The 22,340-nt window shown below is 50.8% G+C and overlaps 1 protein-coding gene across 5 annotated transcripts; it reads right to left on the bottom strand.

The window, feature by feature from the left end:
* Positions 1-44: 44 nt before the first annotated feature.
* On the bottom strand, positions 45-14,754 carry asb6 (ankyrin repeat and SOCS box containing 6). Of its 5 annotated transcripts, none has more exons than XM_042337404.1 (7): positions 14,735-14,754; positions 5,866-6,068; positions 4,939-5,111; positions 4,508-4,614; positions 4,308-4,416; positions 4,145-4,231; positions 45-3,295 (listed from the first exon to the last, which is right to left on the bottom strand). In XM_042337404.1, the coding sequence occupies exons 2-7, from the start codon at positions 5,985-5,987 to the stop codon at positions 2,616-2,618; spliced, it is 1,278 nt and encodes a 425-aa protein (XP_042193338.1). In that variant the 5' UTR covers positions 5,988-6,068; positions 14,735-14,754; the 3' UTR covers positions 45-2,615. The 5 variants fall into 5 exon arrangements, with proteins under 5 accessions (XP_042193338.1, XP_007901043.1, XP_042193337.1 ...); XM_007902852.2 differs by lacking the exon at positions 14,735-14,754 and adding an exon at positions 10,616-10,672; XM_042337403.1 differs by lacking the exon at positions 14,735-14,754 and adding an exon at positions 7,314-7,344.
* Between the last annotated feature and the right edge of the window lie 7,586 nt (positions 14,755-22,340).

Genomic DNA, 22,340 nt, shown 5'->3' on the forward strand with positions numbered 1-22,340 from the left:
TTTGCAGAGATTTCTTATCAGCCAGAGATAAGTGTGCTCCTCCATAACTGCTACCAAAATTACCTACTCTATCAATGAGTTAGTTTGGGCATCTTCTCATAACACACCTGAGATCCAGAACAGGGATTGGGAAAGTAAATCTGAGGTGCTACTTGTTACAGGCTGCCCTAAAATAAAGACTAAATACAAATATTTTAGCATACAGCAATTTACATTAAGTTGTCATTTCTTTTCACAATGAGCATTACATTCTGAAGATATAAAAATTTGGAATATTCTGTCATTCATACAGCTTCAAGCATGTTAGTAAGAGCAAAGCATTACAGAGGGTGAAAACATTCAGGATTTTTAAAAGGGAAGATTGTAAATACAATGCAACATGGGTGATTTTCTTCAGTGTGTATGTGCAACAACATTCAGCAGTGCTACGGGGCAAAGGACAAGTTAACTACCTCAGTTACTCACATTACAGACAATAAACTTGCTATTGATATTGTGCCTTATCTCATTGAAATATCTTAAGTGTTTCGGAAGTCTGACTAATTGTTGGTGAATGCAACAACCAATTTTGCCCAGCGATGTCGCACAAACAGCCATGAAGTAAATTACTAATTTTACCTGGGGAATTGTTGGCAAGAAACTTCCTTTCCAAAAGTGTGATGGGATATCAAATCATCTTGAACGAATAGATAGGCCTTGGTTTAATATCTCAGCTGAAGGATGGCACCTCTGACAACACGATGCTTCCCTGGCACGGTATTGGGAGTGACAGCCTAATTCAAAATCCCAATCTGGGGCTTGAACCCACAATCTTCTAATTCGAAGGTAAGAGTGCTACCAACCAAGCCAGGGGGACACCTATCTATGGCACAGGATGCCCTGTTAGTAATGGACATAGGCTCGAATCAAATGTGGCCAGGCTAGAGCAGACTCCCTCACACAGTACAGACCAGTTAGATACCCCAGGAGAGACCGATCCCAGAGGAAGACTCGCCTCTCACTCCAGCAGCATAGCAGCAGTTACTCCAGTCCAGCTTTCCAAAACATTATTTTCATCTCATCATTAATAAGCAGAGTTCAAAAGGGAATTGGATAGGTACTTGAAAAGGAAACATTTGCAGGGCTACGGGGTAAGAGCGGGGAGTGGGATTACTTGATGGTTCTCCCAAAGAGCCAGCACAGGCACGATGGGCCGAATGACCTCCTTCCATGCTGTAAGATTCTATAAACCATGAATCCTTTTAATTTCCAGATTTTTCCTGGTTCCTTTATGAACCCCTCGCTGTGCTGGTAGTTTGTTCCTCACGCCTGGCACCTTTTACCAACAGTATTCTCATGCTTCTCTCTTATTCTGGTCATTTTGAAGTTACATATAATTATGTAGAATGCGGAGTGTCAATTATTTCAGCATTGCTGTAAATATTGTGAAGTCATTTTGAGAGCTCCCACAGAGCGTCAAATACAATGTTAAAAACTGTACAAAAAATTTGTGAAAGTTAGCTACAACAGCACAAATCAACAAGAACGAGTTGTAATTGCAGTGTCTACATAGACTCAAAGGAAAAAGCCTGAAATAATCCCTCTCCGAAGCAGCTGAAATATCCAATCACATTATCCCAGAGCCTTTTTGGAGTTGCCACTGTTTCTCAAAGGAAAAGTGCAATGACATGCAAATGCAACAACTACAGTCCTGAAATAATCATGGCGGAATTAGGAGCCAAACAGCCTGACGTTCAAGCATATCTCCCAGCCTCGGCTGCTGTTATTTCAGGAGCAAGGTCAGGAAGGTCCCAGGTTTGATCCCTGGTTTGTGCTGTCAGCTGTTCCCCACAGGCTGCTCTCGCAGACTTGAGTGACAGCACAGAGCGGGATAGTCAGCATGCAGTAGGCTGGCCACAGTGAGCGCGCGGAGGAAAGAGTATGAGCCATCTGGAGAGAAATCCCTTTATGTTCGGAAGAGAAATCAACAGTGAGGAGAATGGGGGAACCAATTCATTGAATTATTCACAAATCAAAGAGCCATCGCAAGGGAAGCACTGGTCAGGGAGAACCAAGCAATGCTGTGTCAGCAACCAATCTCACTAACAGCTAGAACTTGGGGGCTCCATCCCCACCAGCTCATCTGCTGTGGAGCTAACTCAGAGCCCCCACCCCCCAACCACACGCGTTTCCCTAACAATCTGCTCACAATTGCAGGGATTGGGAATAAGGTGGAAACAAAAGAGAAATCAGTTATAGGGAAGAATTTCCCATTCTCATAGCAAGAACTCACTGTTAATGAAAAGTCTTTGCAGTGCTAGCTGGCAGCAGCACACCACAGACCAGGCCAGTGCAACAACAACAACTTGCATTTATGTAGCACCTCTCACGAGGGGTAGCGTCCCAGAGTGCTTGACAGTAGTGGCACACGACGCTGATTTCACTTGTGCAATGTTTCCACAAGCCTCTCGTCCACGCTGCTGACTGCTTGGATGTGAGATTGTGTGCAAGAGCAAATGGGTGCTTGTGGCCCAAACAGCGTGAGAAGCTGAGGCTCTGCTGTCCTATAGCTGATGGAAAAGTCAGCTTCTCACACACAATCTCCAACAGCTGCATCTGTGCCTCCTCTCACATCGTCACTGAATCTCCTCCTCCGCCCCCTTGCCATTTTCCAATAGCAGGAACCACTTCAGTCGGTCTGGCAAAGGCAAAGCTTTCACTTTGGCATCTAAGGGCACGGGCCGCAGAAGACATTTAATGGATACCCTGCAGAGGTGTTTCAGTGTAGCTGGAGAACTCCCCATCAGCTTCAGAGATCTGTAGAGTCCAAGGACATGTTCTGTGTGGACAGGGTAAGCTGAGGGTATAACCTTCCAACCTGAAGGTATTTTGGGGTGAGCTGTACTGCCCACCATCAGCTCGAGAGCAGTCTCTGCTCGGCACAAGGCGTCTGTATGGGTTATGCCGGAGTCCGAGCAGTTCATCAACACGCGGAGTCTCTCAAAGACGAGGGTGAAACCAGACCAGCAGGAAGGGCCATGCTGTGGGCAGTAGCAGCAGGCCCCAGAGTCCAGGAGCGCTCGCAGCAATGGCAGGTGGACTTCATACTGGTTAATGCAGACGTAGACAAGGGACTCCTCGGGTGGGCAGGCGTTCGGCTCAGCCGAGTGACTCAGCAGCAACTGTGTGGCTTCCAAACAGAACTGTCGCAGGGCTGCTGTCTCCTCCGGCTCTCTGCCCTCCGTCTCCCCCAACAGGAAGATCAGATTCGTGAAGACATTGTCACCATCCGACATCGTGGCTTTGACGTCAGCGCCTGCAATAGAACATTACTGAGTCCCTTTCCGTCTGACACAGCGCTCGGGGACATCAAAATATCTCAACCAAAGCCTCACGTGGCATTGCTGTCAATGTTTTTATTAACAAACAAACACAGCAGCCAATTTGCACACAGCCAGATCTCACAAATAGCCGTAAAATGAACATTCAATTTTATCTGCAGGTTTATTGGCCAAGACATGAAATGAGATCTCCCATCTCTTTTCCAACACTAACTTTTTGGACGGACAGTGTAGGAGGGGAGCTTTATTGTGTCTGTCCCGTGCTGTCGCTAATCTGGGTGTATGGACGGACAGTGCAGAGGGAGCTTTACTGTCTCTAACCTATGGCAGTGTTGGTGCTGAATTCCATCCTCTCATCTACATGAACAAAGTAAACAGCGACACGTGATGCTGGAAATCAAATCTACAAGCTGATCAGCATCACTCGATCAGCTTATGTATTAAAGGGCTGAGTGAGGCTGGAGTGGCCTTTGAACAGTTCGTGGGCATGAACCCTAGAAATCCCCTCTTTTTACAATGCCTGCAATACTGTGTGGTGGCACGTACACAGAGGCAGGCATTGTGAAGAAGGAATCCCACAGGTCTCCAGATCTTTCGCAATGACCCTCACAGGACCACCCATGCTGGATCACGTCAGATTGTGGACAGATTACAGCCCAAAGAGAGAGCAACTCACGGCAGATCAGGGACCTGGCAATGATCCGGGTATCTGCACGATTCGCTGCTTCCAACTCCCGGGGATTAGACCCAAATGGAGAGAAAATGGAAGCAAGGATAGCGTAGGATATAGTGTAGTGACTGTGTATTTTGTGGATGAAACCTACCTGCCTCGAGTAGCAGCCGGATGTTATGTGTGTTGTGGATCTGGATCCCGTCACTGCTGGCCAGGGCGTGCAGCAGCGCGGATTTGCCTGAAAAAAAACAAGACGGAATCAGATAGAGAAACCTCTCGGGAACCGGAGAGAAAGCCGGGAACGGGCGACTGACCGGTTTTATCGACGCCGTTGACGTCGGCCCCGAGTTCCAGGAGCCGTCGCAGGCACGGCACTCGCTCCGCCTCCTCGCTCGCTAGATCCAGCGGGCTGCTCCGGTGAACCTGCAACACCGACAACGACTCGGGTTATATGCAGCGTCCATCACAGCCACAAGGTTGGGGCCGGATTAGCGCGGCAGGGTACGGTTCTTACCCGGTCTCGCCTGTTGATGTCCGCTCCGCGCCGCACCAAGAGGGCCACCATATCGGGCTGGTTGCGCAGCACGGCCACGTGCAGAGACGTGTAATATGTCACGGGATCTGTGACGGAGAGAAACAACGTGACGCCATTAGAATGTCCCCTTGTGTGCGTGGCACAGCGACGAGTGACAGCCGCAGCCACCCACACACAGCAGCCCCCTCCCACCCCGCACACAGCCAGGTTTTGGTTTTGCTCAGCTGGGGTCTGACATGTTCCCATGCTTAACAGTATCCAGGCAGAGTTCCATATATGTACACCCATCTACACACGGACATTTCCTTGTACCTGGAAAGTTCCACACCCACGTATCTCCCTCCCCACCCCCCTTCACGTCCCACACGCCTATTGGCCACCGACCGTCCTCCCACTGGGACGACACTGACCTTCGAAGCTCAGATCAGCTCCATGTGACAGCAGCTCCTCGGCAGCACTGACCCGTCCGGCTTCAGCCACTTTGAGCAGCGAGTAGCTGACGGCATCCGTGTAGAAGGCAGACTCCGCCTCCCTCGCCAGCAGCTCCGGCAAAGCCGAGCACCCGGCCCCGCCCTCCGCGCATCTGCAACCAAACATACAGAGCGGGAGAGTTAGGACTGGTCGCTGGGAAACAGGAACAAGCACCGAGGCTTATGAACAGCTACACCTATCTCTTCTCCGATTCCAGAACCATTCCGGAGTCCTGGGGGCTGTGGCAATGTTTGAGCACCTCCAACCTAGACAAGACTTAATATAATAATAAAACAAATCGAGAAAAGGCGAGGCACAGTAGGAGGGGGGTGCGGGGGGGAGAGAGTTCCAGACGTTAGGGGTACAGAATTGGAAAGCTCAGCAACTGATGGTAGAGCGGATTGGGTGGTGGACGTGTGTTAGCTGAACACAGGGCAGAGGGGGAAGCGAACATAGGAGTGGGGTAGCAGAACAAAATGCCAAAGCATTCTTTTGTTTGTTTTTGAGATTTCAAAACGTCTCAAAGAACCTCACAGGTATGTGTGGTGACTGTTTGCAACCAACATGGCAGCGATTCTGCACACAGCAAGGTCCCACCATAAGGGAAGCGTCCTATTACAGCAGAGGATTGATGGCCACGACATCGGGAGTAACAACCAGCTCTTTTCAAATGTGGATGTTTAATCTGGAAGCTCGGAAAACCTTGGTTCAATGTCTCATTTGAGGACAATGCAGCACCTGCACCAACCAGAGTGACAGCCATTGTGGGGCTTGAAGTCACAATATCCCGACTCAGAGGTGATAGCCCCAGAATTTGAATGCATCTACAGAAACAATGAAGCTGGTGAAATCTGACAGTGACTCACCCGTCCCCAGGGTCCCCGGCCTCCTTCCTGGGTGTCTCCTTTAGTCCCAAAACATCAAGAATCTCATCGACCAGTGGCTGATACTCAAAAATAATCCGTCGGAATCCGTGCAGATAGGACATGGCTGTCAGTCTTCACTCTCAAAGAGTCTGTGCGTGGCTTTCCCTCTCGTCTGCAATCTCACTCAGTGCAGGACATTCTGTCTGCAGCAGAAATGGGGAAAAATGAAGCAGTGAATGTACTGCATGCAGTTCATTTTTGAGCACGCACAGAGCCAAAATTCTCACATTAATTCCCTTTCCATCTCTCATCCTCCCACATAAGGACCATTAACAAGCAGGCTACTCCCGACAATCACTGGGGGGGGGGTGGGGGGGTGGGGGAGCTGGGGTGAACGCAACACACTCTGAAACCAAGCAGAGCGATTAAGGCTGGACACTGACGGTAAAAAAAATCAAGGTGTATTTAAATAATTAATGACTCTGGATGCCCGGATCACACTGAGAAATGCCTGGAACGCAGACGTGTGTCGGCCGGCCGGCCGGCCTGGTGCAGCGGCAGCACTTATGCCTCATGTGTCAGAAGGTTCGTGGGTTCAAGCCTCACGTTGGGACTCTGAACTCGCAGTCCAAGTAACGCTCCAGCGCAGGGCTGTGGGCGTGTCGCGCTGTCGGGAGGTCCCGCTGTTCGGATGACCTGTTACACCGAACCAGTTCAGGCAGACGTTAAAGCTCCCGCGGCACTATTCGAAACCATCCCCCCCCCACCACCCCCGATAAAAAAAAACGACGATTCACTTCACGCCTTCGCCCACAAGACACAGCCACCGCCTCCCGCGCAGCGCTTTGAGGCTGATAACGACGACGCCCCTCCTTGTTGGACACGGCGCTTTTTCGGCGTCTCCAGAGACGTCTCACAGCGCGTGGCGGGACCCGCTGTGGGCGAGAGGCGGCGGCCGATCGGGCGCCAACGGCCTCGAGTGGGACTGAAGTGACCCGATTAGAAAAATAGTTTCTCTTGAGGGATTATAATGGGGGGGGGGGGGGGAGGGGGGGGAGGGGCGGGGAGGGGGGGGGGGGGGGAGGGGCGGGGAGGGGCGCCAAACCCCTTCCCCTTTTGGCATGAATCCCCTCCCGTCTCCTCTCCCCAACGCCCCCCTCCCACCCCCCACCCCCACTCACCTCTCCCCCTCTGGGAACGCTCAGTCGGGTCGGGTCAGGCAGCATCTATGGAGAGTGGAAGGTGAGTCAACGCTTCAGGTCGTGACCTTTGATCTCTGATCTCCGATCAAAGGTCATGACCTGAAGCGTTAACTCACTTGCCTCTCTCCATAGATGCTGCCCCATCGTTAATAAGCAGTCACGGAGGGGGGGGGAGGCTGACCATTCACACTGACCTGCCCTCTGGCCGCGGGGGGAGGAGGAGCGCCTTCTCGCGCTCAAACACACCTCAAACACCGGAAGCCGTCCCTCCTCTCTCCCCCCCCGCGCGCACTTCCGCTTCCGGCCTTATCCTTGGTTCCGGAGGAGAATCATTCCCCCCCCCCACCCACAGGCCACCACCCCCCCTCCACAGGCCATCCCCCCCACCCACAGGCCATCCCCCCCCTCCCCACAGGCCATCCCCCCCACAGGCCATCCCCCCCTCCCACAGGCCATCCCCCCCACCCACAGGCCATCCCCCCCTCCCACAGGCCATCCCCCTCCCCACAGGCCATCCCCCCCCCACAGGCCATCTCCCCCCACCCACAGGCCATCCACCCCACAGGCCATCCCCCCCCTCCCACAGGCCATCCCCCCCCCCACAGGCCATCCCCCCACCCCACAGGCCACCCCCCCTCCCCACAGGCCATCCCCACCCCACAGGCCATCCCCCCCCCCTCCCCACAGGCCACCCCCCCCTCCCCACAGGCCATCCCCCCCCCTCCCCACAGGCCATCCCCCCTCCCCACAGGCCACCCCCACCCCCACAGGCCATCCCCCCCCCACCCACAGGCCATCCCCCCCCTCCCCACAGGCCACCCCCCCCCCACCCCACAGGCCATCCCCACCCCACAGGCCATCCCAGTGCCAAAGGGGGAGGGGGAGAGGTGGGGTGGGGGTTGGATTAGGGTGGGGTGGAGAGGCGGTGTAGGGGAGGTTATGGGGGTGGAGGGGAGGGGAGGTTATGGGGGTGGAGGGGAGGGGAGGTTATGGGGGTGAGGGGAAGGGGTTTAGGGGAGTGTTGGGTGATGGGGATAAGGAATTTGGGGTGATTTGGTAAGGACTAAACAATCCTTATTCGGGGTGACCAAAAAAATCTTTTTTCAGCTACACTATTATCTATTTAAAAATAATAATTTCTAAGACTTAATTGGACATTGTAATGGTATCACAACTTTTTGGTCACCCTGTATGTGATACATCGCCTTTCACGTTGGGTGTCCTGCCTTTGAAAGCAATTCACATGAGATACTGCAAAACAAAAGGAGTGACTGTGCATTGTGTGGACAAATTTGGGCGAGGGAGAGCATAGAGGGGTAGGGAAAGGGGTAACGGGGTGTAAGTACCTGGAGGGGATGTGTGGGGTTGTGGAGGTTGGGGAGCAGAGTTCGAGGGGTTTGGGGAGATGGGGTGTAGAAGGATCAGGGGGTGCAGGGCTTAGGGTGGGAAGGAGCATGAGGGGAGGGGGACTAAGGGTGTAGGAGGAGTGTACCGGAGGGGATGGCTGTTTTGACTCAATAAAAGTTCGATTCTTTTCTGATATTCTTTGAATAACCTATTGCGTTCAATTATTTTCTCCCCGTTGGCACGGTCTGGCCCTCTTGCTGGCTGGGTTCTGGTTTCGCGAGCAGTTACCCCTGGCCGGACCCTACGCTTGTGAAGTGGACGATATAAATGCAAGTTGCGGTGGTGTGAAGCAGTGAGGACCTGAAGTCTCCCCACCGGGCTGCCACACACACCCACAGCCACTGGACGGCGCTCAGGTACAGGAAAGCCAGCCTCCTCGTTGCATCTCTCCGGCTGAGACATCAAGCTCAGCACGAACTGGGATTCAAACCAGCAGCAATAACAACCAGCGAGCTGACCTGCCCATTGCCGTATCAAGGCCGCCCGCTCTCTTGCTACTCCCATAGCGTGGAGCCCCGCAGCGTAGGTGCTGAGCACGCTTGACTTGCGAGCGAACCCGGCAAGTTTCCTTACTCCACACGTCTCCGTTTACCAGCAGTAACTAGGACCACCGGTCGTTAGTCGATTGGCTGATCGCTCTCTGCGGTGTGATGATAATAATCCGCGCATTTGATAATGCACCTGATCACGTCTTCGAGACGTCCCAAAGCCTTTCACAGAATATACTGTAAAGTGAATTGACTATAATTTGTGGGAGAAACGCGGCAGCCAATTGCGCACAGCAGCGTCCCCACAAACAGTTCTGGATTGAGTGACCAATTTTTTTTTTTTTTGAGGGGATGATTACCCCTGGAAAATCAATCCGTCAATCGACTAACAACGGGGTTCCTACTTACTGCTAGGTAAGCACAGGTGTGCTGAGTAAGGAAACTTGCCCAACGTTTCGCCCTGCCCGGGAATCAAACCCAGGTCCTCTCGCTTGCGAGGCGAGTACTCTAACCACTAAGCTGCAGGATGCCACGTAACCAACGCAAACCGAGATATGAACCGAATGTCCACGCAAGTTTGAAAAGAGTAAATTTGTTTCGAGATGCCTGCAATTTCTTACGTGTTCAATTTGACTTAATCCGCATTTGACACAGAGAAAAATGCAGAGATTTTCCCAACCGCTCTGTCAGGATAGCATAATAAGGCTGGAATCTGCATTCCCACGACGCTGGCTGCCCATCGACCGAGCTTCCAGGCTCCCGTACCAGTCACCACGTGAATAGCTGGTTGCTAGGCAGCCGAGGTAAGAAATAGCTCATTTTAGGTTTTGGTTTTGAGGGTCGGGGCTAAAGGTCACGCAGCTAGCGAACACGACGGAATTGGCTGTATTTTGCCCGAATGCTATTTGAAAACGCTGCACAGCTGCGGAGTGAGATAACCCAGTGTTAGAGAGGGAATGAGCTGGCAGAGCTGCTGGTGCCCACAGGTTCTGTCTAACTGGCCTAGATAATGGGAATTTCCTTATAACGGTGGACAATGGGCCCCCCTCCGGCTCGGTTGGTAGAAGCATTAAAAACAGCGTCTGAACTGAGCCATAATAACGTAGGTGCTAAACGAGGCCATTTGCCTCACCAAGTTCCCTGCCACTTTATTGCACCCTCACTCATCATTTTAACCCTGGATATTTCAGCAAAAAATCACTATGTCAGAGGAGCGGGAGCGCTGGCTGATTCCCTCCTCCCTAACCCAGGGGTTCTGAGGCCAGTTGCAGCCTGACTACGCACTCTCTCCCTGGAGGGACATATCCTGCTTACCTAATTCCGAAAAGTATTAGGCATAGGTTGGCAAGAGCCAAGGCTTGGGTACCCCACATTGGGGTAACTCCTGGAATCTAACCAGCTAACACCACATAGCTTGCCATTGATATTGTTGTCGGGCGAGCTTTCCCGCTGCTTGTCCAGCTGGGACCACCCTACCCATTAGGGTTTGGCTTGCAGGGTTAACAGGAGCTGAGTGGGATGACTCCCTGCCTTCAGTGACTGATCTGCTGTTCTAGGTCCTGCCGCTGAGCCAAGATGTTGTTTGGTGAGCACCGTGGCTTGTCAGGGGTTCGCCAAAGACACAGAGTTCAACAAGGGCATTTGACATCTTACCTCCCAAGTATATATTCATCCTCCCGCTCCCCCTCCTGTGTGACACTGGGTGTCCTCGGTCTCTCCAGTACCTTACCCAAGCGACCATTCCTCACGTGAAGACCTGACAGAGGCAGGGATTGGGGGTTAGAGCACAGTCCAGCTCACAGCCAAACCCCAATTTCCATTCGTTTTAACGGAATTATATAAAAAGGAATATCTTTTTTCCTTAGGAAAAAAACACGAGGAAGGAAAAGAATATCTCCAAAGGCCTGTCGTGCTGTCTCCTGTCCCCCTCTTAAAAAATAAAACAAGAGAAAGAACAAGTTTGAGAAATCTCGTTATAAATGTGGACGTTGCACTTTTGATGAACCGATGCTCTTCCCAGTCCCTGCAGTTGCCCAGATGTTACAGTAGGTGACAATGTTGTTCTATGAATACAGTCTGGAGATTAGCTGATTTCCCAGTTACTACTCCAATCTTACAAACTTTTACAATAAAAACCATCGCAAACTTTTATTGCCCTGGTTTCTCAATTGACTTTGTTGGGTTTTACGTTGCAGCAGTCTGTTCAGCGCTGGGATGGGTCAAAGCGTTTATACCAGACACAATGAACTAACAATCATAGTAAGAAGAATAATGCCGGCATTTGATCCGGCACCTTTCAAGTTGGGAGGACGTCTCAGAGCGCTTCGCAGGATTCACTGTTAAGTGTAGTGACTGTGTTTTTGCATTACTCTTAAAGATGGTTCTTGCAGCTTCCACGTTATCAGTGCCTCTGCTGAGACTGAACAGCGGTGGTCCATGCTGTGCTAAACCAGGGGACAGTTACCAGCCTTCTTGGGGGGGGGGGGAAGTAAGTGGGGTTTCCTTGGAGCTGAACTGACTCCAACGTGACGTGTTTGGCAACGGAATATTAGAATCGAGTCCACCCTCTGTCTCTAGTCCAGTTGCTGAGCCGGGCAGGTCTACAATACTCCAGGTCACTTCTGATGACAGCACAGCCAGCCTGGCTCCTCAGCAGGACATGAAGGGGCAGACCAGTCTGGGGGAGGGAATCCTCCCAATCAACTGCAAGCCAAAGCCCTAACAGAGAGGGTGGCCCTAGCTAGACAAGCAGCAGGAAAGCTTGCTGGGCAGTGCTCTCAATGGCAAGGTGTGGTTTTAATTGGTTAGATTCTAGCAGTTACCCCAACACAGACTGGGGACCCCAAGCCTTGGCTCTCATTGTTATCCAGAGCTCCTGGTGAACTAAACACCACTGTGTTTGCCTAGAAGAACTTGTAATTATACAGCACCTATCATGTATGACAATGTCTCAGAGTATTTCACAGGGACAGCGCTGAACACTGGGCGGGGGGAAAGGGGGAGATGGGGGGAAAGGGGGAGATGGGGGGAAGGAGAAGATGGGGGGAAGGAGAGAGGAGAGGCAGGGAGGTGGATGGTGGCATTAGCATGTTCAAGGAGGTAGGGTTTGAAGTGGAACTGAAGGTCAGAAAGAGATGGGGTGAGATGGAGGGGTAGATGGAAGGAGTTCCAGATCTCAGTGGCGAGGGAGTTGAAGGCCTTGGTCACTGATGATGGCGCGGAGAGGGCGGGGGACGATTTAGCTGAGTGATGGGGGCGAGCGGGGGAGTAGGTAGGAGAAGATTGATAGGAGAGAAACAGACACTACACCTGACAGCAACAGCCTGTGACAGTCGAACAGTTTGAGGCAACAACAACAATAACTTGCATTTATATAGCACCCTTCATGCCGGACGGAGTCTCAGAGCAGTTAACATTGGCGGAGCCCAATGCTGAGCCAAGGGGAGAGGGGAGGTGACCACAGTCACAGTCGAACAGGAAGGTCTTTAAGTCCGACCTGAAAATGGGGAGAGTGGGGACAAGGCAAAGGGATTGAGGGAGAGAGTTTCATAGTACTGAAATGCTGAAAGGAAGATTTTTGTAGGACCAGGAAACAGAACATGAATAGTGGCAGAGAGATACACAAGTAACCATGGGAACATCTTCCTACACCTTATTAGCTGCTTTAGGACTTCAAAGTCCAGGTGCGCTGGCAGAGGGAAGAGATATCTTCAATCCACCAAAAGCCCTCAGGACAGATAAACAGTGAGGCCAAAGCTTAACCTACTCAATCAATTCAGCCATTTATTAGTTCTTGGTTGTGGTTCTTGCCTTTCATTCTCTCTCTCTCTCTTTCACCAGTTTCTCAGTCTTCTCTCCTTCTTTGTTCCTGTTTCCCCTGAGCAAGAGCCAAGGTCCAGTTAGCAACCAAACCAGGTCTCAGAACCAGAATATCCAAGTGACATTGGCTCCTCAACCCTCAGCGATCAGTGCAACATCCTCGTTCTCATCTTTAAATCACTCCACGGTCTCTGCTTATGTTCAGACTCCTCACCTCCCTCACTCTTCCCTTTTTCCTACTCTCCAGGACTCCTCACCTCCCTCATTCTTCTCTTCTTACACTCTACTGCCTTTTAAATATCAAGCTTGTTGTGAGCAACCCTTACTTCCCAAATTTATTCAATTGTCTTCCCAAACTGGACTTGAGGTTAAGGAACATCTAATGCTTGGTTAGGAAATGTTAGAATAGATTAGGTTAGGAGAGCCTAGAATAGATTGAGAGAGTTTGGAATAAACTAGATTGGTTAGGAGGGTTAGAAATAGACTGGATTGGGTTAAGAGAGGTTGGAATAGACAAGGATGGATAGGTTAGAATAGATAGCAACAAGGTTGATCCCCAGCGTTGGAGGAATGTGCTGTGAGCAACAATTAGACAAGCTCGGGCTTTTTCAGTCTTGAGAGACAACAACTCAGAGGTGACCTTGTAGAGGTGGATAAGATTTTAAATGGGATTGAAAATGTAAACCCAGATCAATACTTTCAGAAGCACCAAGACAGCAGAACAAGAGGACACAGGTTTAGAGATGGAATGGGGCAATTTCACTGACAAGACACCAGGAAGATTTTCTTTACTCAGAGGGTAAATAATGACTGGATCGGGTTACCAGGAAGGGTGGCTGAGGCCAGGACAATGGGACTCATTTAAAAAGCAGCTGGATGCTGTGATAGATGGATGGTGGGGTGAGTTTTCTGAGCTGGGATGGGCCAAAGAGTCTTCTGCATCCAGACGGAGCTTGTGGTTTTGTGAGGAGAGGTGAGGAGTGTACGGGGTGACCAAAAAGTCGTGATGCCGTTTATTTTAATGATAATCATTGATAATTAGCATGATTTCTTTAAGACTTATTAGACATAGTTATGGTATCATGACTTTTCGATCGCCCTGTACAGACACGCACCCTGTCTGCCCCGGGCGCGCTTGTAAGCCAGCGCACGTGTGTCGGTCCGCTCGTTGCGTGTGTACACGCCTAAAAGCACGTGAGCGCATGGAGAATTTTGCACACATGAGCGTGAGTGTATGTGAAAGAGTGAGGCGTGGGGTGGGAGTGGTGGGGGGGGGGGGGGAGAGAGCGAGAGAGAGATTGATGAAAGGACACATTTACACAGTGCCGGTTGGTGGGGGGTGGGTGGAGGAGAGCGGGGAGGGGGGTGGTGGGGGGGGGGGGGGGGGGGGGGGCGTTGCTAAGTGGGGGAGGGGGAGACGAGAGGAGGAAGGAGAAAGAGAGCTTCAGCATTCTGCTGTGTCTGTGTAATGGAAAAAAGCCTCTGGGGATGTGTGCAGCAGGCAGGACTATTGAATTACAGCATCTCACTGCACTGCAAACTCCAACCCTTTTCTCCGGCACTTCTGACTGAGGCTTGTGTAAAAAGCCTTTGAAAGCTGCTGCCTTTTGATCTGAGAGAGGGGAACGTTGCAGCCTATCTGTCTGTCTGTCTGTCTGTCTGTCTTGTCTGTCTGTCTGTGCCCGCCTCCTCCCGCGCTCTCTCCACTCCCAAAAAGATTGTGATAAAAATGCAGGCAATTATTATCCGCACATCCGCCACCACAGAAACCCTTGGACCGTCCGTTACACTGGCAACATCTGGCTCCGATTAAAGCAGCGGTCAGACTCTTCGCGCAATACGCTCTGCAAATCTGCTTTGTTTCAGGGCTGCAATTTTTTTCCCCCTCCCCCCCCCCCCTTTTTTGCTTTTCGACCATTAAAAGAAATCAGACGTGATCCGCGTATCACCCACCCACTCGCTCGCTCCATCGCTCTCTCTTCTCTCTTGATTCCATTCTCATTTGGTGTCGATGCTTCTTCTCCCGCTGGTTTGTGAAAGCTCTGTGTGAGGTTGGCCTCGGTGCCCCTGGGCTAGAAAACAGGAGCGGCGGCGGCAGGGGGGGGGAAGGAAAAAATCAGTCAGGTTTCCCATCCCCCCCCTCCCCCCAGGCCTCAAATTCCACCGAGTCTTAGCCCGCAAGACAACTCAGGCCTGAGAACGCGCAGATCCGGGGAACATTCTGACATTCAGTCTGAATTTGGGAGCTGATTTGTTTGTAGTTCTTTCTAAAACCCTTTTGTTTTTGAAAAAAAATCCTCGTATTTGGTATCGTGACTCTCGCATTGGGAGGACGTCTCAAAGCGCTTCGCGGGATTTGGCTGTGAAGTGTAGTGACTGTGTGTTTTGCGTTTTCGCGCACGGCAACGTCTCGGAAACAGCCACAAAACGAGTGAGTGATTTTGACCGGGGCGTTGTCAGCCTGGACACCAGGAGAGAGAGAGAGAGAGAGAGAAAGCTCCCTTCTCTTTTTGAATCATCACAAGGGATTGTTAATATCCACCTGAACACACAGGACAGACCTCAGACACGACAGTGCTCCCTCCGGCACTGACCTGCAACATTAGCCGAGACTGAGCTCAAAGTCCCCGACGTGAGGCTTGAACCCACAACCTTTAGACTCAGATGTGAGAGTGCTGCCACCTGAGCCAGGCTGACACCCACTGGACCTGAGACAACGTCATCCAACCTGTGGTACTTGTTACCTTTATTGGCTACCTTGTGGGCCGTGGATGTATCAGTTGTGTCGTGCCAGCCTCATGATCTCAGCCAGGCCACAGATAAATGGGATATTCCTGTGTCCTTCTTGTCAAGCTCCACACTGCCCAGTGCCTCCCCCACCAGAGAAGCAGGTTCCCCGCTTCTGCCCAGTGGCCACCATTGATGGGGTGGCCTGTGGATGTCGGGATCATTCTGAGCTTTAACACCATACCCACCTTTCCGCTCCCTCTGCTCGGTGGGCACTGGCCTGTGTCCCTTGCCCTGCCCTGCCATTGGCAGTCTGCCTCAAGACTTTCCTCTTTGGCTGCGCTTTTGGCTATCTCTCCCCCACCCCCCACCATGGAGATCTGGAGCAAAGGCGGGTGAATGGAGTTGAGGTACAGATCAGCCATGATCTAATAGAATGGTGGAACAGACTCAAGGAGCTGAATGGCCTACTCGTGTTCCTATGTTTCCTCAACCCCCACCCCAGCTCGGGTGCAAACCTTAGACTGTCCGGTGCCTTGGGACGACTTCCCTATATGAAACGTGCTACAGTATATAAATGTCAACTTGTATTGCATTGAATGGCCAATGTATATAAAGAGTCGCCCCCTTCAGGAGAGACAGGCAGGGTCCGGGTACAAGGGGGAGGATGTGAAATATTCTATCAGTGTAGTCATACAGTTGATCAAACTGGTTACAGAGACTGTAAGGGAAGAAAGTGAATAAGAAATGGAATCGATGCTGTGATGTTGGCACACAGGGATGAGGGATTAATCTGCGAGCTGGGGAGAGCTGCTGCAGGCTACAAAGGATGCGCTGGCTCAGGGAAAAGAGAGACAGGAAGGTGGGATTGGAGGCGAGGATAATCACACTGATGGTAATTACAAGCCTGCGAGAGCCTCCCAGCTCAGCTAGAGCCGGGGAGCACATTCTGTGTCACTGAAATCCACCTTCTAGCTCTTTACACAGAACACTCCACTCCGTCTCTGAGGTGAGAGTGAGACCTCTGAGAAATGGGTAAATGGGTGAGTTGTTACTTCTCCTCTCCGGGCCAGGACCTTGGAACTCTCTCCGTCAATCCTTCCTCCTTGCCCTCTCGTCCCCATCTTCAGATCATCACCTCCCTCCCTTTCCCCCGGCTCAGCGTCAGGTTCCGCCACTGTTAAGCGCTCCGAGACACGACCATGCATAAAGGGCACTGCGTAAATGCAAGTTGTTGTTAACCTGCTGTGGCTCCAAATCCCCCCACCCCCCACTCATTTCTCCAAGTGGGATGCTTCTCAACTGTAGGGATTCACTCTAAAGTGAAGTGAGGGTGTGTTTTGTGGGTGAACATGGCAGCCAATTTACACTCGGCGAAGTCCACAAACAGCCGAGGAGCGAGTGACCAATTCTATTTGGGGGATTGTTGGCCAGGACACCGGGAGAGAAAGAAACCCCCCTTCTTGTTTTGAGTTGTGCCATGGGATCTTTAACGTCCGACTGAGCAGGGAGACTGGACCTCGGTTTAGCATCGCGAGTGAAGGACGGCACCTCCCAACAATGCAGCTCTACCCCAGCTCTGCGCTGGAGTGTCAACCCAGACTGTGAGCACACAGTTCCGATGTGGGGCTTCAACCCACAAACCTTCAGACTCGGAGGCAATGAAGGAACAAGAAGGAAAACACAAGATATTCCCCCCAAAATGTCGGGACTGAACGAGGCCCAAACTGAATAATCCTAACAGGATGGATGCTGCAGAGAACAAACTCTCACTGTTCAGAAACCGCTCGACCTTCAGGAACTGGGCAAGTCTTGTCCCTGTGGCTGATGGAAAGCATATGGGTCCTGAAGTCTCGAACATAAAATCCTTTTATTTCCGTGAGTCAAACAGCTCAGGCTTAGAAAATTGGATGATACTGTGGTCCCTTTTTTTGGCCCTGGCTCCTGTTTGTAACAGTCCGCTGTTGTGTAGCTGGGTCTGACCTCTGTCCCTTGTTGGACCTCTCTTTGAAAGACTTGGTCTCAGAGCGATGTTTCTCTGCGACTGAACAGAATGAACACGGAAGAGTTTCCATGAGGGCATTTACGAAATGTGTAAGTGAATTCAGCTGCCTTTTCCCAACCCAACTGGAATGTGGGGAAGCAAAGCACATGGAGCAAGCAGGAAAGTCCCACTTTCTGTCACCGAGAACTGTGTCAGCCCGGTCCAGCCGCTCTCGCTCTCGCCGCTCAGTCAGAAGGTTGCGGGTTCAAACCCCACGTCAAGACTTTGAGCTCGCAGTCTAGGCTGATGCTCCAACAGAGTGCTGAGAGAGCTCTGCACTGTGCAGAGTGCCGTCCTTTCCTCTGGGTCAGACGTCAAACTGCAGATCCTGCGGGAATACTCAAAAGCAGAAGGGAATTTCTCTCTCCTGATCCAAAGTCCCCCTCAAATACAATAGGTCACTCACTTCACACTGTACGCGGGAACATTGCTGAGCACAGATTGACTGCAGTGCTCACCAACACAAAGTCTCTGAACCTCCCCCAGGGCAAGCGACAGTGAGCCAACCTACACTCGCTGTCCTCTGCCCTGGGCTCCTGATCGCCCCCTCACTGGCCACCGATGGAAAAATGTGCCTTCGTCGACATAGGGGTGAAGACGGGGCTTAATATGATAGTAATAAGCTTGACATTTGATATAAGAGCCTCATCAAACCGTTGAGATGTCGCAAAAAGCACTTCACCCGATTTACTGAGTAATTGTGTGTCTGTGTAGTGGTTGTGTGTGTAAGGGTGAACCCGACAGCCAATTTGTGCACAAACACACGTCCTACAAACAGTCGTGGAGTGACTGACCAATATTTAATCTGGAGGGGGTTGTCAGCCAGGACGCTGGGAGATACTCTCTTTACGAATAATGACGTGGGATCTTTAACGTCCACCTGAACAGGCAGATGGGACCTTGAGCCATTTAATGTCTCATCCGAAGGATGGTACCTCCCAACAATGCAACCCCCCACCACAGCACTGCAGTGTCAGCCTAGACTAAGAGCTCAAAGTCCTAATGTGTGGGGCATGAACCCACAACTTTCTGACTCAGAGATGAGAGTGCTACCAACCGACCAGGCTTATAAAGGGACGAGGCAGCAATTCCTCCCTTTCCCTCTTACCTGCCCCGCACTCCACCACCTCCCCTGCCACCCCCCCCCCCCCCCCCCGCCCCATGTTAGATAAACTGCCCCCGTCTCAGCCCACACATGAAGAGCGATCGCTTGATGAGGACAGGAGGCTGAGGCTGGCAGGTGCCTGTCTGTGAAACTAACCCATGTAAGTCGAGCTGTGTGAGAGAGTTGGGCAGAAAATTTCAAAGTGGAATTTTTTTGTTTGCAACCGCACCAATTAAGCAAGAAATCGGGACGTCATGGGTTAAACTTGCTGCTGCATCCCGGCGGTGAGAGAGGCTGGGTTTAGCTCTTGTGTTCCCACAGCTTGAAACCGACTCTTTCACCTTTGCTCCTCGGATCCCGGGAACTGGCAGAAATGACCAGAGGCTGGGAACGGGGGAAAAGAGGCCCTCCACCTCATTCCAGACAGAGTCTAGACAGCATGCAATTACTGCCAGCACGCAACAGCCAAGCGCAACCGCTTAAAGTGAAGAGAGAGACGCGCAGGCAGAAATAAAGAGCGAGTGTAAGCCTCAGGAACGTACCCTCCATTTTACCCCCACCCCCCCCACCCCCACCAGCCTATCCACCACACACACACACACACACACTCCCGTGTACATTCCAACACTCAAACTACCAGTCACTGCGATCCTTCCCTCTCGGGTCCTGCTAACCCCGCAAGACAAAGCTCTAAGCTCTCGATGGCAAGCCGTAGGTTTAGTTGGTTAAACAGGGTTCGTTCCTCCAGGGAGAAAGTGCGTATTTCACTCCAGACACAGGGAGATTTTCATGTGTAGACGTGTGGAACTTTCAAGTCGTGTTTGGAGAGGTTTTATGGTTCGGTTAAAATAATAATAATCCTCGCATTTGATAGAGCGCCTTATCACGTCATTGAGACGTCTCAAAGCGCGTCACAGAAGATACTGTAAAGTGAATTGACTGTAAATTTCCACGGCTGTTTGTGGGACGTTGCTGTGTACAAATTGGCTGCCATGTTCGCTCACAGAACACACACAGTCACTGCATTGCACGGGAAATCCTATGATGCGCTTTGAGACGTCCTTCCCAACGTGAAAGACTCTGTATCAAATGCAAGGATTATTATTATTATTATTATTATTATCCCAACAGACCAAACACTTCCTAGTCCCTTGTTTCAAGGTGTATAGACATGGACACGAGATATAAAATGCTGACCCAACCAAGAGCAGAACATCCCCCAGTTCTCTGGTGTGGTGCTGAGCTGGGCACCGGATAAGAAACATAAAGACATAGAAACAGGAGAAGTTCATTTAGCCCTTCGAGCCTGTTCGGCCATTCTATAAGATCAAGTTTGATCTGAACCTCAAGTCCAATTACCAGCCCTTGCCCCGAATTCCCTTAATACCCTGACCTAACAAATATCTTTTCGCTTCAGTCTTGAAGATGTGAATGGATCCAGGATTTGGGGGGAAAGAGTTCCAGATGACGACTGCCATTTGAGTGAAAAACTGACTCCTGATTTCACTCCTAAATGGCCTTGCTCTGATCTTCAGATTATGACCCCCTTGTACTGAATTTCTCCACCAGAGGAAATGGTTTCTCTGGATCGGTAATTGGCAAATGCGCTGATTGGCAAATGCGCTCTGGGAACAGGGTCCTCGTGTCTGTCATGTGTTGCCTGGCACTTGGTTTGAGGTTCCTGCGTCACAACGATTCAAGTATTGGCCACTTATATCTCCAGAAATCCTGATCCAGTAGATGGTTACCAGTTTGTCCAAGTGTCAACAACAAACAAGGAACAGGTCTGCTTACAAAGCAGTGCCCAGGCCCAGGACTGTGAGGGTTTGGGCATCTCCAACGCATCTCACAACGTAATCAGCCGAGGAGTAGAGACTTTCCATCTGGGCAGAGCACGGGCTGAGCATGTGATGTGTCTGTTCACACGGAGCCAGGCAGTGAGTTGCCTGTGGGACAATATCTATTCTTATCTCCACTCCTTCAATCTCTGTTTGCTCTCTGTGCTGGGAGGGCGAAGAGGAGAGAGAGGTGGAGGCTTGTGTGGAATATAAACACTGGCACGGACTAGTTGGGGCTGATTTCTCTGTTTCCGTGCGCTACATTCTGTGTCATATTTCTACGTTCTTTTTCTCATCCTCTTCTTGTTCCCTTCTCTCTCTTTTTCTCTTTCTCTCTCCTTTCTACTTTCTACAGATGTCAGGCTGGTAGCACTCTCGCCTTTGAGTCAGAAGGTTGTGAGTGCAAGCCTCATGTATGCACTTTCAACTCTCAGTCTAAGCTGACGTTCCAGTGTAGTGCTGGGGGGGGGGGGGGTGTTGTTGCCTCGTTGGTGTTGGTCCTGTCTGTGCCTGTCCAGGTGGGTGTAAAAGATCCCATGACACTATAGGAGTTTCTCACAGAGGCCTGGCACACAATCCCCCAGATAAAAAAAAAAATCGCCATTTTTCATGGTTGTTTTTTGGGGACGTTGCTTTGCTCAAATTGGCTGCCACCTGCAATTACACATTCACTGCACTTCATAGTGAAATCCTGTGAAGGGCTTTGAGATGTCCTCCTGATGCGAAAGGTGCCATATAAAACCCTCTTAACTTTAGCACTCCGAGACTTTACCCGGAGTGAAGGGCGCTGTGTAAATGCAAGTTATTGTTGTTGTTATTCTGCTCTGTTTAGTGAGTAATGTGCATTTGTTCCTGAAATAACTAACACGTTTCATATGTAAAATGTAATTTTCCAATTATAATGCAATTTTGCTGCAAAGTTCAAATGCATGGGATTTATAAGAGCACATTTATAAATACCATAAGCTGATTATATTTTATTATAATAAAAGGTTATTATTATGTTTATAAACCCACAAAACTTACCGACCACAGCACACGTGGTTGGCCCACATAATAATAAGCCTTGCATTTCACACAGCACTTTATCATGTTATTGAAACGTCTCAAAGTTCTTCAATGGATTTACTGTAAAATGGAGTGACTGTGTATCTTCCAGGCAAACACAGCAGCCGATTTATTTGGGGGATTGTTGGGACAGGACGTCCCACGAATGTCGATCCTCTGACTCGGAGGCGAAAGGGCTAACGGACAAACAGAACCAGGCTGAGACCTCAACCTCAACAAACTCACTCGCGGCTGTGCACATTGTGGATTTCCAAATATTGGGTTTAAATGCCACTCCTGGGACTTTGAGTTCACACCTCGGCTGACATTCCAACGCAGAGCTGGGGGAGTGCTGCAGTGTTGGAAGTGCCTTCAAGAGGGATGGGTTTGATGAGTCTACCGTCAATCTTTACATGAATCTTGGAGCTGACATACACAGACATTCTGTGGTCATGTTTTCCAGTTTCATTATGAGGCTTTATATCAACAGCACCACCACAATCAGTGAGATTCCTTAGGTATTGTGACTAATCTGATAGTTCAGCATCAACAAATAACATTTGTCAAGTGCTTTTCATGCTGGGAGGACGTCCCAAGCAGTCAGGGTTTTGGTCCCGAGCAGGTGGTTGGGATCAGGAGGGTACGGAGGGCTGGGAGGTAGGAGGGTGGCTGAAGGCGTGGTCGAAGAGGAGGGTCTGGAGACAGGCCTTGAAGGAGGCAAGGGAAGGAATGAGATGAAGGGACTGTGGGATGGAGTTCCAAAGGTGGGGCAGAGAGGCTGAAAGTCTGACCGCAGAT

The sequence above is a fragment of the Callorhinchus milii genome, unplaced genomic scaffold, assembly GCF_018977255.1.
Source record: "Callorhinchus milii isolate IMCB2004 unplaced genomic scaffold, IMCB_Cmil_1.0 Scaffold8, whole genome shotgun sequence".
NCBI lineage: Eukaryota > Metazoa > Chordata > Chondrichthyes > Chimaeriformes > Callorhinchidae > Callorhinchus > Callorhinchus milii.